The sequence below is a fragment of the Nyctereutes procyonoides genome, unplaced genomic scaffold (assembly GCF_905146905.1).
Source record: "Nyctereutes procyonoides isolate TBG_1078 unplaced genomic scaffold, NYPRO_anot_genome, whole genome shotgun sequence".
NCBI classification, from domain to species: Eukaryota; Metazoa; Chordata; class Mammalia; order Carnivora; family Canidae; genus Nyctereutes; species Nyctereutes procyonoides.
Window position 1 is genome coordinate 28,723,205 of NW_026575048.1, and position 14,113 is coordinate 28,737,317.

The 14,113-nt window shown below is 47.2% G+C and overlaps 1 protein-coding gene across 3 annotated transcripts in view; it reads left to right on the forward strand.

Moving 5' to 3' along the window:
• Positions 1-3,996: 3,996 nt before the first annotated feature.
• The window catches only part of CRIM1 (cysteine rich transmembrane BMP regulator 1), a 186,321-nt gene continuing 176,204 nt past the window's right edge, over positions 3,997-14,113 (forward strand). For 2 of the 3 annotated variants that reach the window (XM_055327084.1, XM_055327085.1), the window contains exon 1: positions 4,047-4,456. In XM_055327084.1, the coding sequence (XP_055183059.1) occupies positions 4,126-4,456 (331 nt within the window). In that variant the 5' untranslated portion in view covers positions 4,047-4,125. Of the gene's footprint in view, positions 4,457-14,113 lie in introns of all 3 variants that reach the window. The other variant, XM_055327086.1, reaches the window with a different exon arrangement.

Below are 14,113 nucleotides of genomic sequence, written 5' to 3' on the forward strand. Positions count from 1 at the left end.
AGTTCTAAGAATATGTTTTTCAGACTCCAAAGGCAACTCCTACATTTTTCTTTTCATTTCAGGAAAACACAAACATCCCAGAGTGGGACTAGAGTGGAGAGGTTGAACTAGGCACCATACCAAAGAGGAGGGCTCTAATACCAGTGGACTGTCTATTGCTCTTTTATTTCCATTTTCTTCTAGGTCCCCAACTGGGCATTTGACTTTTAGACTTTTTCAAGAAGTTAGCAAACTCCTCCCATCCAACCCCCCCAAACGGCCAATAGAGGGCGGACTGTCTCTTCTTCCCGACCTCCATCAGTATAGTCTAACTCCCTTTCCTTTTAGACCTGTGGGATTTTGTTTTGTGCATTACCCACCTACCCCCAATTTGGAAGACCCCTTCCTGCCCAACCACCCTTTCAAGGGCTTATTTTAGAGGCATTTACCAAGACCAAGAGAGAAAGGCTGCAGGCAAGAACATTCATCTTTTTGCCTATAATCCTTCCCTCTCTTTTTCAACTCACCCAGGCACGCATACATTCTTACAAGTCATGCTCCCCTTCCAATAAGCTGACAATTTAGTGGGGTCCAGACCTATTTAGAAAAAGTTTATAATACATCCTGATAAATGCTACAAGCAGAGGTATTTACAAAATGTTATAGATCAGGAAATAAGCTCAAGACACTTCCCAGAGGAGGAGGCCTTAGACCATATTCCATGCATGGCTCTAACATGTGTATATATGCCTTACAGTCTACGTAATCCCTCCCAGTGCACTTTCTCCCTTGACCCCCAATTGTCACCATGTTGGGCCCACCTGTTGTTTCTTCTGTATCTTTACTCTGGTCTCTAAAGATGAGGGAATTCTTTTGTGTTTGGGCTTTAATCTCACTCAGCCTTGACTTCTGGCCACCCAATAGTCCCTCCTGGATCCCAGGGAAGAAAGTGCTATTTCATAACTGAGCTCCTAGTTCACACACTGGTTTCAGAGAAGTTCCCAGTCCCTTGCTGGCTTCTTATTTACTATTAGTTTCAGGCTTCGTGTAACTCTTCCTGTTTTCTCCTTTGCTCCTCTATGAACTCTAGGGTACGAGACCACATATAACTGAGTTTTCTAAGCTCATACATCCATCCTAGTCTTAGGAATCTCTCCGGTCCTTTCTAAGGTTAACCTGAATTCCCATAAGAAGCCAGCCTTTATCACCTTGTATTTGACTACCTTCCTCTGGAATCCCAGGAACGATGGATGGTGACCTCGATATCATCCCTTGCCTGTGTTCAATCTCTAGCTTCCCCTAACCCTTAATAGACTGCCTTAAAGAAATAAAAAACACAAACACAAAAGCAAGACCTTGATAATGATCCTTCTTTCAATTGACAGCTTTCTCACTCCCGCATTTTTTTCCATCACCTGACCTTGGCTTTTCCCGTGAGTCCTACAATGTTATCTGCTACATTTTAATAATGACTTTATACTTGCATTTGAACAGAAATATAGATAACCTCTCTGCAAGAGTGGTAAAGGCCTTTTAACACAGCACAATGATGACAGTTTGTTGGCAAATCCCACAGTGAAGTGCTAGTGCCTTGTTGGAGTACAAGCAACAATCATGTTTCACGGCGTTGTGTGTTTTATCTTTCTTGAATTCTAACAGAAAATCAAGCATATTTCAAATGTTTTCACCAATACTTACAATTATAGAATCTCAGGGTATAAGGTCTTTTAGAGAGCATCTAATCTGACCTCCTACACTACTACAGGAATTGCCTCTACAAATCTTTGGAAACCAGTCATACCAATATCTCTTTAAACCCTTCTGGAAAATGAGATGCTCATTCCCCCTTTCTACTGTTGAACATCCTCTCTATCACCCACTGATAATCAGTAATAGTTAATGAGTCTCTTCACCTCAGGACAAAGAAAAATGATTGGAGAAATGCTTAGTTTTCTGATGCCAGTGACTAGGGACTATTACACTGGTTAACTTTGGCTTTTTGGTTCAGAATTCGAGTGGTTAAATCCAAAATATCTAGGATAAGTATAAATTTGTTCCGAAAACAGAGGATTTCAAAGGCATCTTTGTTTCCTTTCTCTTTACATTGCTGTACTATTAACTTTTGGTTCATTAGTCACGATTTTCAGGATCCACTTGGCTGCCACCTTTCTGCAGCCAGACTATTCTGGATCAGGTTTGCTGCCCATTCCTACCTCACACCTGCCACAGGACCAGATTTGTTTTTTTTTTCTCTTATACAGATGCAAGTCACTTTTTGTTAATTCGCTAATTTTATCGACCTTGGTACATATCCTGTGAATGGTGGGTCATTACAGAGCCTGTCATTTCGAGAACATTTTCTGACAGCTACAGAAGAGCAACCGTCTCCACACAGCGCATTTTGCATCACTTCAAGTTACTTCTTTACCAGGTTTATCACAAATAATACTTGCCACATACCTTCTTTATTAATACACTCACAGTAAATAAGGCAACGAGAGAGAGAGAGAGAGAGAGAGAGAGAGAGAGAAACCCACCGCTTCTGTCCGGGAGCTTGGGAAAGAACAGGGCAATGTCAGATGACATTAATGATGCATGAGATACACGGGTCCAATCATGTCAAGACTTGTAGTAATCCAGTGTTTGGCCTTACCCAAGGGAGAGAAATTCAGCTCTGCTACTTTCCATTCACCCCCCCCCAACAGCACCTCCGCACACACAGCAGAGCGACCAAACACACAGGATGTGGACAGTTAAAATCCAACTCGAGCCACAGCAGCAGCCCTCCACCGTCCTGCCCACCCCCTGCGGAATATTTACCTATAGACCGTTTAAAGCACTTAATTAATTCACCAGCAGCTTCGCTGGAGGCGTCCCGAGCTTCCCGAGACTCCATTACATAGTATCTTTGACAAAGTGTCTCCCCAGCCCGGGTGGAAGATGGATTCTCATCCATTTGCGGAGCTTTCCGTGCATCGGCTTCCCTTGCGATCCCGAGGGTGCCTCAGCCAAGGCTGCAGCGACCCCCCCCCCCCCGCCGGGGCCCCGAGCTTCGGCGGAACCCGCGGCTCTCCGAACCCAAAGCCCGCGCAGGAGGGGCAGCCGGCTCGCCCTCGGGACGCCCGGGCCGGCCGCGGGGGCCGAGGCGCCTCCCGCCGCCCGCGGTGCGCGCCCCGAGCCCGAGCCGAGCCGAGCCGAGCCGAGCCGAGCCGAGCCGAGCCGCAGCGCCCCGCGGAGCCCCGGCCCGGGAGGCGCGCGAAGGCTCGGCCGCGGGGCAGGCTCGGCGCGCCGGGCTCCAGCCGGAGGAGCCGGAGGGGGAGGAGGAAGAGGAGGAGGAGGAGGAGGAGGAGGAGGCGTGTGAGGGAGGAAGGGCCGGGCCGCCGGCGAGGGAGGGCGGGGGAGGGGAGGGGAGGGAGGGGAGGGGAGGGGGCCGGCCGGCGGGGGGGTGGGGGGCAGCCAATGAGCGGCGCGCGGCGCGGGGGGGCGAGGTCTGGGGGATGAGGTAGGATGGGGGAGGGCGCAGCCCGGGCGGCGGAGGCTCGAGCCATAAACAAGCGCCCCGAGGAGCCGCGCAGGAGTGAGGCGAGCGGGGCGCGCGGAGCGGACGCCGCGGACCTTGTGCTGCGCCACCGCGCCCACTCGGCGGCTCGGGAGGCGGGGACCGGCCCGGAGGCTGCGCCGCCGCCACCACCGCCGCGGGGCCGGCCGACGCGGAGGAGGAGAGGGAGGAGGCGCCGCCAGCCGGGGCCGGAGCCCAGCGCAGCCGCCGCCGCCGCCGCCGCCGCCAGAAGTTTGGGCTGAACCGGAGCTGCCGGGAGGAAACTTTTTTTCTTTTTTCCCCTCCCTCCCGGGAGGAGGAGGACGAGGACGAGGACGAGGAGGAGGACGAGGAGGAGGAGGAGGAGGAGGAGGGGAAGCCACCGCTGGCGCCAACGCTAGTGGGCTCGGGGTCGGCGCGGCCCGCAGAGGGGGCGGGGGCCTCGCCCCGCGAGGGGAGGCGCGCCCCGGGGGCCCCGAGGGGGGCGGCGAGGCCCGCGGGCTGCGGGTGCGGCGGCGGCGGCGGCGGCGCGTGTGCCCCGCGCAGGGGAGGACGCCCGCCCCGCTCCCGGCCCGGCTGCGAGGAGGCGGCGGCGGCGGCGCAGGAGGATGTACTTGGTGGCGGGGGGCAGGGGGCTGGCGGGCTGCGGGCACCTCCCGGTCTCGCTGCTGGGGCTGCTGCTGCTGCTGGCGCGCTCCGGCACCCGGGCGCTGGTCTGCCTGCCCTGCGACGAGTCCAAGTGCGAGGAGCCCAGGAGCTGCCCCGGGAGCATCGTGCAGGGCGTCTGCGGCTGCTGCTACATGTGCGCCCGCCAGAGGAACGAGAGCTGCGGCGGCGCCTACGGGCTCCACGGAGCCTGCGACCGGGGGCTGCGCTGTGTCATCCGCCCCCCGCTCAATGGCGACTCCATCACCGAGTACGAAGTGGGCGTCTGCGAAGGTACGGCCGCCGCGCGGGCCCCCTCCCACCTGGCTGCGCCGAACAAAGTTTGGCCGAGACTTTCCCGAGGAGCGAGGGCTCCGCGGGAGGAGGGGGCCCCGCGTCCCCCGGTTCCCGCTCGCCGCCGCCCGCCCTCCCCCTCCCCCCTCCCCCCTCCCCCCGCACGCGCGGCCGGCCCCGGCGAGGGCGGGGGTCGCGTCGCGGGTGGGGGCGGGCGAGGGAGGGTGGCGGCGCGGAGAGCCGCGCACGTGTGGCGGTTCGGGCCGGGACTGCGGGGAGGGGGGCGGGCCCCGCGCGGCGAGGTGGGGGCGCGGCGGGCGGGGGGCGCTGCGGAGGCCGCGGCGAGCCCCGGGGGAGTCCGGCCGCTGCCGCCCTCCCGCACTGGCGCAGTGTGCAACCGAGGGCTGCGCACCCTTCTCCAAAGTCCCTCTTCTGTTGGCGAGGAGACGTGTCTCCTGCTCACACTCCCAGTGTTACTCGTATTATTTTTCCCTTGCGCGCTTCCTTCACCCCCTTCCTCCTTCGCATGTAAATCAGTTTCGGCTCCGGAATATGTCAGCCCAGGGGAAGTTACAGACGGTGGTTACTCATTTATTTATTTGCCTATTGAGAACAGTCCAAGGCTTTCTCTTCTGAATGGGGGCGGAGGGGGTGGGGGTGGGTGTTGCCTAGGAGGGAAAAGTTGTTGCCGACTGTTCACGACTGCTCTTTAAGATCAGATACCCGCGTGTTTTCTGTCGTGTGGCCGGTTCCTGCTGTTTGTTGGACAACGAGGGCTGTTCTGCTGTTTTGTTTTTTTTTTTTTTTCCCCACCAGGCGTTGTGCACCTCGGTGCGGAGCCTGACGGAGGGAGAAAGCGGTGAGAGTAGTGAGCCTCCCGTCGTCGGGTGGATCCCTGAGCCCTGCCCCGCCTGCCTCGGCCTCCGGGTGCTTGGTCTGGTTTGGGGACAGGACGGAGAGGCAGGGAGTTCTTTCTCTCTGGCTAATAATGGGCAGGACTCGGTGAGCACCAGTTAAAAGCGGGATCCCTGCTTGGGCTGACGTCGGGGTGATGATGCTGTTCTGGGGCATCATGGTGCAGAGCCGCTGCCTTCTGGAAGAGCAGCGAGGAGGAGGAGGAGGAGGAGGAGGAGGAGGAGGAGGAGGAGGGGGGACAGGCGACCTCTGACCTGATCCCTTCCTCAGGACTCACAGCCAGACCCAGGGCACCAGGGGAGGATTGATTCTGAGGCATCCTCCTATGTGCGTGTATATGTTTTCCCGTGCGGGGGTAACTGAAAAACTGGTGGCAATCTTAAGGTTGCAGTGGGTCTCTTAAGAGACGTCAATTCCGTGATTTTCTTTAAATACACACACATTTATTTATACCTGTAGTTTTTAGAGTTTGGACCGTTCTGGAAAATTAAGGAGGCTTTTCTGGTTTGGAAGCTAGTGGGCGGTAAGGAGTGAAGGCAGCTCTCCTCTGAGGAAAGGGGCCATGCATGCGCTGTTGCACCCTTAGGACATTGGGTTAGAAGAGTTTAGGTGCCTGAAACACAAAAGCCTCTGTCCTGGTGTTAAGTCCCATGTTAAAACACGTGTTATTATTTCTCCCATCAGGAAAAAAAATGGCCAGGAGATTAACTTCGATACAATTTTGTGTGTTTGGTTTTTGGGAATTCTGAATGAGTTGGACTAAAAGATCCATCTTTGGATCCCACCACTTGGGAGTGTATAATTTACTTTAAGCCAGCCTTCCATAAATCTAAAAAGAACAAGCAACGTGAAACGAGGTTAACTGCAGTGGAAACTGCTATCGTCTCAGAAGGACTTTTGGAGGTTTTAGCAATTCTAACCCTTGTTTTGTTTCTTCTTGATGGATTTCTGGTGAAGGAGATGTGGAGCCCGGGGCACATTCCCAGTAACCCAGTGTTTTGGCACCAATCTTCTGGTATCACAGTATAGAGTTATTTTGGCAATTTGCTGGTGAGCTTTTCATTCCTCTGAAATGATGCGATCCCTTTTAGCTTCCTTTCTTCTGGTAACACCCCATGCACTTGGTATTAGCCTTGAAGATGGTTGGAAGTATTTGTTTCCATGGTTATATCTCAATTAGCAACACTTTTCATTTATCAGGACTGTTTTCAGCTGCCCAAACTGGGTGCTCAGCATTTTTTTAATCTAATTTTTTTTTTTTTGGAATTCTGAAATCTGTTAAGTTGTATTGTAAATCCATTAAACCAGAGTAAGAGGAACAGTGCTACCTGGCATTATAGCGTTTGGATTTACACAGATACTGTCAGTTGTCTGTAAAATTTCAAGTATTTTCACTTTACTACGAGATTTATGGAAAACATAGGATAAGTAACCTTTTTTTCCCCTTTTACAAATTAGAGGAGTCTTTAAATGTCACTTATCAGAAAGGTGCTGTCTTTTTTTGTTTGCAAGAAATTTCTCAATGGCTAGTTTTTCCCTCAGTTTCCATTTTTATTCAGAAATTCACACACTGAAGCACGATTATCATAACTGACACGAATAGGAATTGATATCTTTTATTCATGTTGAAGTCTCTTTCATTGCAATTTTTGCACTAAAATGACCCCTACTGGTTGTATCTGTTAATGAAAACTGCTTTGAAAACTTATTTAATTGGCTACACTGAGAAATCATATTGCATGTTGTACAAATATTATCATGACTAATCTACCTGCTTTCGAGGACATAAATACTAGTTACATTGCTCTGTTTGCCAAATTGCAGTAGTTTTTATTTGTGTTCCTCTCCGTTCTGGCTTTGTGGTGGGGGGAAAAGTCATGTTTTTTTAACTGTGGTTCACATAATGAGTTAGGTAAGTCAGGAGCAATAATGGACACCTTCCAATCTGTGGCTCACTGTCTTCAGTTTTTAATGCATACCAGCCCATAATAGGTTCTCAAGAAATGTGCATTGAGCAAATGGATGAACAACCTTCTCCACAGAATAGTGAAGAAAAAAATATTTTCTGAAAAATTAAATGTGAAGAGTTGTGTCCTGTGAGTCATGTGACGTGTACACTACATGTGGTCATCTTTTCACCGTTGTTTAGGTTGTTAACAGCCAAACCATTCCTTTTTTAAAAAAATGTTTTGGGTTTAAGTGCATTTTAAAAAGTGAGCATAGAGCCAAGCACCTCTTTTTTTTTTTTTTTTTTTTTTCCTGCTCTCTCTCAGTCTAAAAAGTGTTTTTTGGCCCCCAGGAGGGCACAAGTCTCTTTACCATTTCCACTCATTACATGAGAGTCCCTGTTGCTCTTTCTGACATCCTGAGCAGCCTGTTCCTTGGCTCAGCTGCCTGCCTCCCGGTACATCGCCAGAGAAACAAGTTTGGATTCTGAACTCCTGAGGAAGAAGACTGAATGGTAGATCAAAGACAGAGTTTTGAAAAATTACCAAAGTGGGATATTCTAGGAAGAATGTTTTGATTGTACAGTAGATGAGATGGGGGTGAAGACCATTTCCCCCTCTTATGTGGAATAGTACATCATACTTCTGTTATGAGGGATAGGGGCAAGGTAGGGGAGGCATAAGCAGCCTTCTCTGCCTGTGGAATAAAAGGGCACATGATGACTTGAGTTTGACAGTTTGTGAGGACAGTGATTTGGAACCTGGCAGACATTATTGAGTGGCTTTGCCCTGAGAACTTTGTTGTATTAGAGCCAGGTGATTGCTGTCATAGATAAGTACCAACTATTTTCCAGTGCATATTTACTCAGTAGCTTCATCTTTATGGAACTTTCTGTGTGTGTGTGTGTGTTTACCCTGGCATCTACCAAACTGTCTCCTTCAAAATATAGTCCTTTTACTTCTCCTGGGTATTTTAACTTTTCCTTGCACCTCGTATTCATGGGGGCAGTGAGAAGGAAAAGCATACTCTGCTTATGTGGCGAGTGCTTACAGCAAACAGAATGTTGTTTTCTGACACTGTTGCCCTTAGAAGGTTATAATTTCTTTTCACCACCCTGCAAGACCCTGTCTGGGAGGGAGATGATGGCTCCCTGGAAAAGAATGTATGGAGGATCTGAGGTCAGGCCGCAGGAGGCCAGAAAATGTACCCGACCATTTGGTTAATGCACAAGCCACACGGATCTCCTCTCATTGCTCTGAAATGTAGGACTTGGAGTCAAGAGTCCATGGATTTTAATTTTACTAATTAAAAAGAGGGGAGGGGCAAAGTTAATACTCCTATATTAGTATTAGAAAACTTGAAACAGCCAGGATTTCTTGTTTTTGAGGAATGTGTTTTGCTTTCCATCTCAAATGTCTTCAGGTAGAGCAAGCTCTCAGAGAAAACCAGCAGAGGGCCTATAAAATTACAGTACTAGGGTATGGGGAGATAAACCAACACGAATAAACAAGGAAATAATTAGTTCCTCCAGAAGTAAATATTGACAAAATATGGAGAGACTATTCACTGCACATATACAAATGACAGGCCTTGGTGACCTTCCTTTGATTCTCAAGCTTATAGAATCCTCACTTTTTCAGGAATCCAGTCACATAAAACACTTGGCAAAGGGCAAGTGAATTGCATAGTACCAGAAAGGCAAAAATTGCACATCTAGAGATGGATGCTGCCATTAATTCAGGCTTAGCAGTGACCAGGAGAATCCACATGCAATTATGTTGGCAGTGCAGTTGTGAATAGGTTAATTTATGAAGAAAATTGTCTGAAGAATCCTTAAACTGTGGGCATTACATCCAATGAGGGAAGGTATTTAGTGAAATGGTGTAGGTTTGTGTTCTGTGTGGCTTGTTTCGATGTGAAGACTTGGATAAACAAAGGAATGGCTTCGGGATGCTGGGGATAGATAGGCATTGTGAAGTTGGGAGAAATAAGTAGATGATCCATGATCCTAAAAGGATAATGGAGTGGGAGGACCAAAGAATAACAAATGGGAGGAAGGAAAAATATTGAATTCATCTTAGGGCAACTGTGTCATCCTTTGAAGATTAATCCAAAAATGCATTCCAGACATTAACTGTGAAATTCTTGAAAAAATTTGGGTGTGTTTAACGTCTTTCAGGCTTAGGACACTACTATGCGGGATGTCAGTGCTGCTTTAGCGTGTGAATTCCATCTGATGAGCCATGGTAAGATGGATGGAAGGTCAAGTTTGTTTGGTGAAGCAGGTTCCAATAACAGTGTTCCATATGTGGCACACATATAGTATCAGGATTTTGGAGACATCTCAGTATGGCTCAGTTATTTGAAGAAAAAACTGGACTAACCAAGCACACATGAGTAACAAACTGAAAGCCTTACTTCTCAGAGGTTGAATTCTCCAAATCTGAGTTTTCAGATCTGACTTGTGTTTACAGAGAAATCACTCACTCACTCATTGATTTCCTACTCTGTACAAGGCCTTCTGCTGAGAGGCTGGGGGCAGCTGGGGAGCTTAGGGACCTCTCAGATGTTCCCTACCCTCTGCACTCTTCTCATCTCTAGAAAGAGTAAGGTAGCAGGACCTTAAAAAGTCAACATTTTAGGGATGCCTCAGTGGCTTAGAGGTTGAGTGTCTGCCTTTGGCTCAGGTCATGATCCCAGGGTCCTGGGATTGAGTCTCACATCAGGCTCCCTGCAGGGAGCCTGCTCTCCTTCTGCCTGTCTCTGCTTCTCTCTCTGTGTGTGTGTCTCATGCATAAATAAATAAATCTTAAAAAAAAGTCTACGTAATAATGCAAGTTCAAGCCAAGTAGAAATGATTTTGCAAGTGTGTGTATATAATTAGTTGGTGAGTGAAATAGGTGGTTAAAATTTGTCCCAGGAATCACAGGATCTGAAATGATCTTTTCAGGCTCTGGTGGCAAAGGTGAAAAGAATTTGAATTAGAACTAGGTTTAAAAGTATGAATAGGAGTTTTTGGTGTTTTTGTTTGTTTGTTTTTGTTTTTGTTTTTTTGCTAGGGGATGGGCTCCTGCTCATTCTTCATTCTTCATAGGGCCTGTGTAGCATATATCAGAGTGTTTCCCAACATCTAAGAATGAGGCTGCATTCTTAATGCTTTACTAGTTGTGGTTCAAAATGGCAAGTTTCCTTTCCAGAGTGATTTTTCTCCTTGTTCTAGCTTGTTCCACTAGACAGATGAGCGTGGGCAGTGAGCTGAGAGGTGTCCCTTTATATCAAGCATCTTCCGATCTCACCCACTCTCTGCTGCTTGTCCTGGCCAGTTAGCCTGGTCAAATTACGAAAAACCTCTGTGTGTAACAAGACCTCTTAGGTCTTCTGGTCAGAGGAGTGGTTGAATATACTTAAATTTAAAAAAGCTCTCAAAGTAAACACCTCTAAGTGTTCATTTTGGGCCCTCATGAAAAAAGAAATGTTAAAAGATCCTTTTTTTCCTTTTACAAAATGAACAGATTTTAATCCCATACCTCCCTTCCCCAACCCCAGTTAATTCCCCATGCAAGAGATTTGTATCTTGATAAAATTATGTCATGGTTAGAAACTTGGTTTCTGAGGTTAAATCTGTGCATCTCTGTTTTCTACCGGTGTGGTGGGGTTAATAATAGGGTTGCTGTAAGGACTCAGTGAATGAATTGTAATGAAGCCCTGAAAGAGTGACTAGCAGGTGGTAAATGCTTATTAACAATGAAGGTACTAACCAATAGAAGTAAAACAATTTGATATGGGTGCATTCTCTTGTTCTGCTTATTCTTCATCTCCTGAAGTCATGATTGTCAGTAGTTAAGGAGTCTGGGCTCTTAGAGAAGGAGCAAATGATCAGGGTCAGGTCCCCTCCTCTCCTCCTACCCCAACACCGTAAGTGCATTGAATCATTTCAGTCCAGGGCATGATCCTGGAGTCCCGGGATCAAGTCCCACATCGGGCTCCCTGCATGGAGCCTGCTTCGCCTTCAGCCTGTGTCTCTCAAGAATGAATAAATAAAATCTTTAAAAAAGGGGGGGGCCTCTAAAGCTGCTTGCTGCCTTTTTCATGCCCATTTGTTAAACTTTGTCCAAATTGTATATTTTGGGTAAAAATAAGGAGGAACCTGAAATTTTTTGCACTAAGTTGTAGGAGTTATAAATGTAACCATTTATTTGTGGGCTGATGTTTCATGTGGGGAAGGTTTCTTGATTACCTCACTGTAATCAAGACTGTACATTTTTGGGGCTCCTTGGTGGCTCAGTCAGTTGAGTGTTTGCCTTTGGCTCAGGTTCTGAGATCAAGCCCTGTGTCGGGCTCCCTGCTTGGTGGGGAGTCTGCTTCTCCTTCTACTCTTCCCCTGCTCTTTCTCTGTCTCTCAAATAAATAGGTAATTTTTTTTTTTTTTAAAGACTACATTTTCCTTCACAGTATATTGTGGAGGAAGAGTTTACCCCTGGCTCCTGGAGTGTTTACGCTGCTGGTCACCACAGGATTTGACCCAACTTGAGCTAAGGATGCAGCTTGTATAGCTGCAGCTCACCTGCTTTGGGGACTCCCAGTCCACCTGCTGCTGCAGTCAGAACAAACTACACAGAACTAGAGGTCAGATGTTTATCCTGTCCTCTCCTGCCTACCTGTTGCCCTGACATCCTTCCACCTACTAGGTACTGAGCAGCTGCGATGGGTCTGGTCTGTGGGCTACACTATAGGAATGCCATCTTTCTAAGCCTCAGTTTCCCTATCTGCAAATAGCAGTAGGTAGCGTGTGTGTGTGTGTGTGTGTGTGTGTGTGTGTGTGTGTGGTGAGGATTGAGTGAGACAAAACGGTGCTTCTGAAAATTTCACATGTATACAAATCACCTGGCAATCTCATTCAGCATGGAGGTCCTGATTCAAGAGGTCTGATATGGTGCATTTCTAATAAACTCCCTGGTGGTGCCAAAGCTGCTGACCCTGGGGCATGCTTTAAGGAGCTAGTCCATGTAAAGTAAAGCATCTGGAACAGAGCATGGCATTTGAGACCTGATAATGTTACCTGCTATTATGGTTATTTCTCAGCCAAAAAAAATCAGATAGGGACCCTGCTTTCATAGAGGCCATAGTCTAATGGCAGATAGCTGAGACAGTTGTATCTAAGACAGTTACTTGACAGCTGTTAAGCCCTGAGATAAGGAAGTGCTGAGCATCTCAAGAGCCATTAAGAGGGACCCTAACTTTTAACTACCAGGAAGGATTTAGTGGGGGGCAGGAGGCGGCACCAACAAAGTCTGAGGGTATGCTCTCTTCTTTCCTGCTCCTCTGTGCAGGATGTTTTAGGAAAAAGAAAAAAAGGTCTTAATACTAGACAACCTTGTGTTCAAATCTCTGCTCTTATTTTTTAACTGAACAACCAAATTGCCTCATTGTTTTGGGCTTTAGTTTCCTCAGCTGTAAAAATGGAATACTGATAGCTTTCTGTGAAATAGACATTATAGTGAGGATTGGAGAGAATGCATATAAATATGTATACATATGTATATATAGCCATACATATATGTAATTGCATAGATAATGTGTGTGTTGGTGTGTGTAGTGTAAATCCTGGTATTTGGTACCAGGATTTACACTACAGGATTTTAATAAAATGTTAAGTCTAATATTTATTCTATTTTCCTTTTTTTATTTTCTTCTTTGTTAGCTTTATGTATAAGTTTAAAAAAAAAAAACCACTTTGTGACACACAGCTCCTTCACATTCACATCCAGTACTGCTGTAATTCTCAGCCTCTTTGCTGTTTCAGCAGAATGTGGACATTTGCTTGATTTTGTGGTTTGAATTCTAGTACCAAAGAGCTATTTCAAACTAATACTTTTTAAAAGGTGACCTGTCCTGATATTGATGGCCTATGGTTTAATGGAAGCGGATTAAATTTCCTTTTCTTGTTTAAAGTTTTCTTTGGGTTTCTGGGCATCACTGGAGATACAGGAGACCCCAGGAGCATCACCAGGGCCAGGCTGGGATCACTGTACTTATGGAAGGAAGGAAGCAGTGGCAGTCCCACCTGGCTCAAGGGCCAGGACAGGTTAGGAACGTGCAGGAGGTGGTGTGCAGCACAGAGGATACCTGCATTGCTTTTCTTGATCCCATGCATTCCAGCCATCCTTCATGTGGACTTATACTGTGGCTTTCCTGTGGACTTGCTTTGTGGTTTCCCTGTAGTATCTTTGTGCTACTGTGGAAGGCTGAGAAACAACACCTAAAATTAAAATACTTGAAGTTCTTGTCTCTTTAGTTCCTAGTGTAGGTGTGGCCTCCGCTTTAGGAAGACAGAACTGCTGCACTGTCTTCATGTCTGCTAATGAGTATCATTTTTATCCAGTAAATATGGGCTGAGGACTCACAAGGCAAATGCTTTATACTGCCTCTTACGGAACAAGAAGAAAGAATTTGATGAAGATACAATCCTTGCAATCGATAGTTTACAACTCTTTTTTATTTTCATCTTGACAACCAAACCTTATTATCACACGGTAGAAATTGAATTTTCTTCCAGAAACTCTTTTAGTACCTATCATTGTAGTGCCTCTATCTTTCATCAAAAGTGCTGGTATTCAAACTTGTAACCTACAAGCAAGGTGAGATAAACTTTGAAATTTCAGGGTTTTGTTTAAGGATATGCTTGTTAGATCCAAAAATAACACCCTAATTTGAAATCGCCTGGGAACATTTGTCTTATGAACATTTAAGAATGAAAATTAAGTGTTAATTATATTTGAAGGTGTTATTTTACAT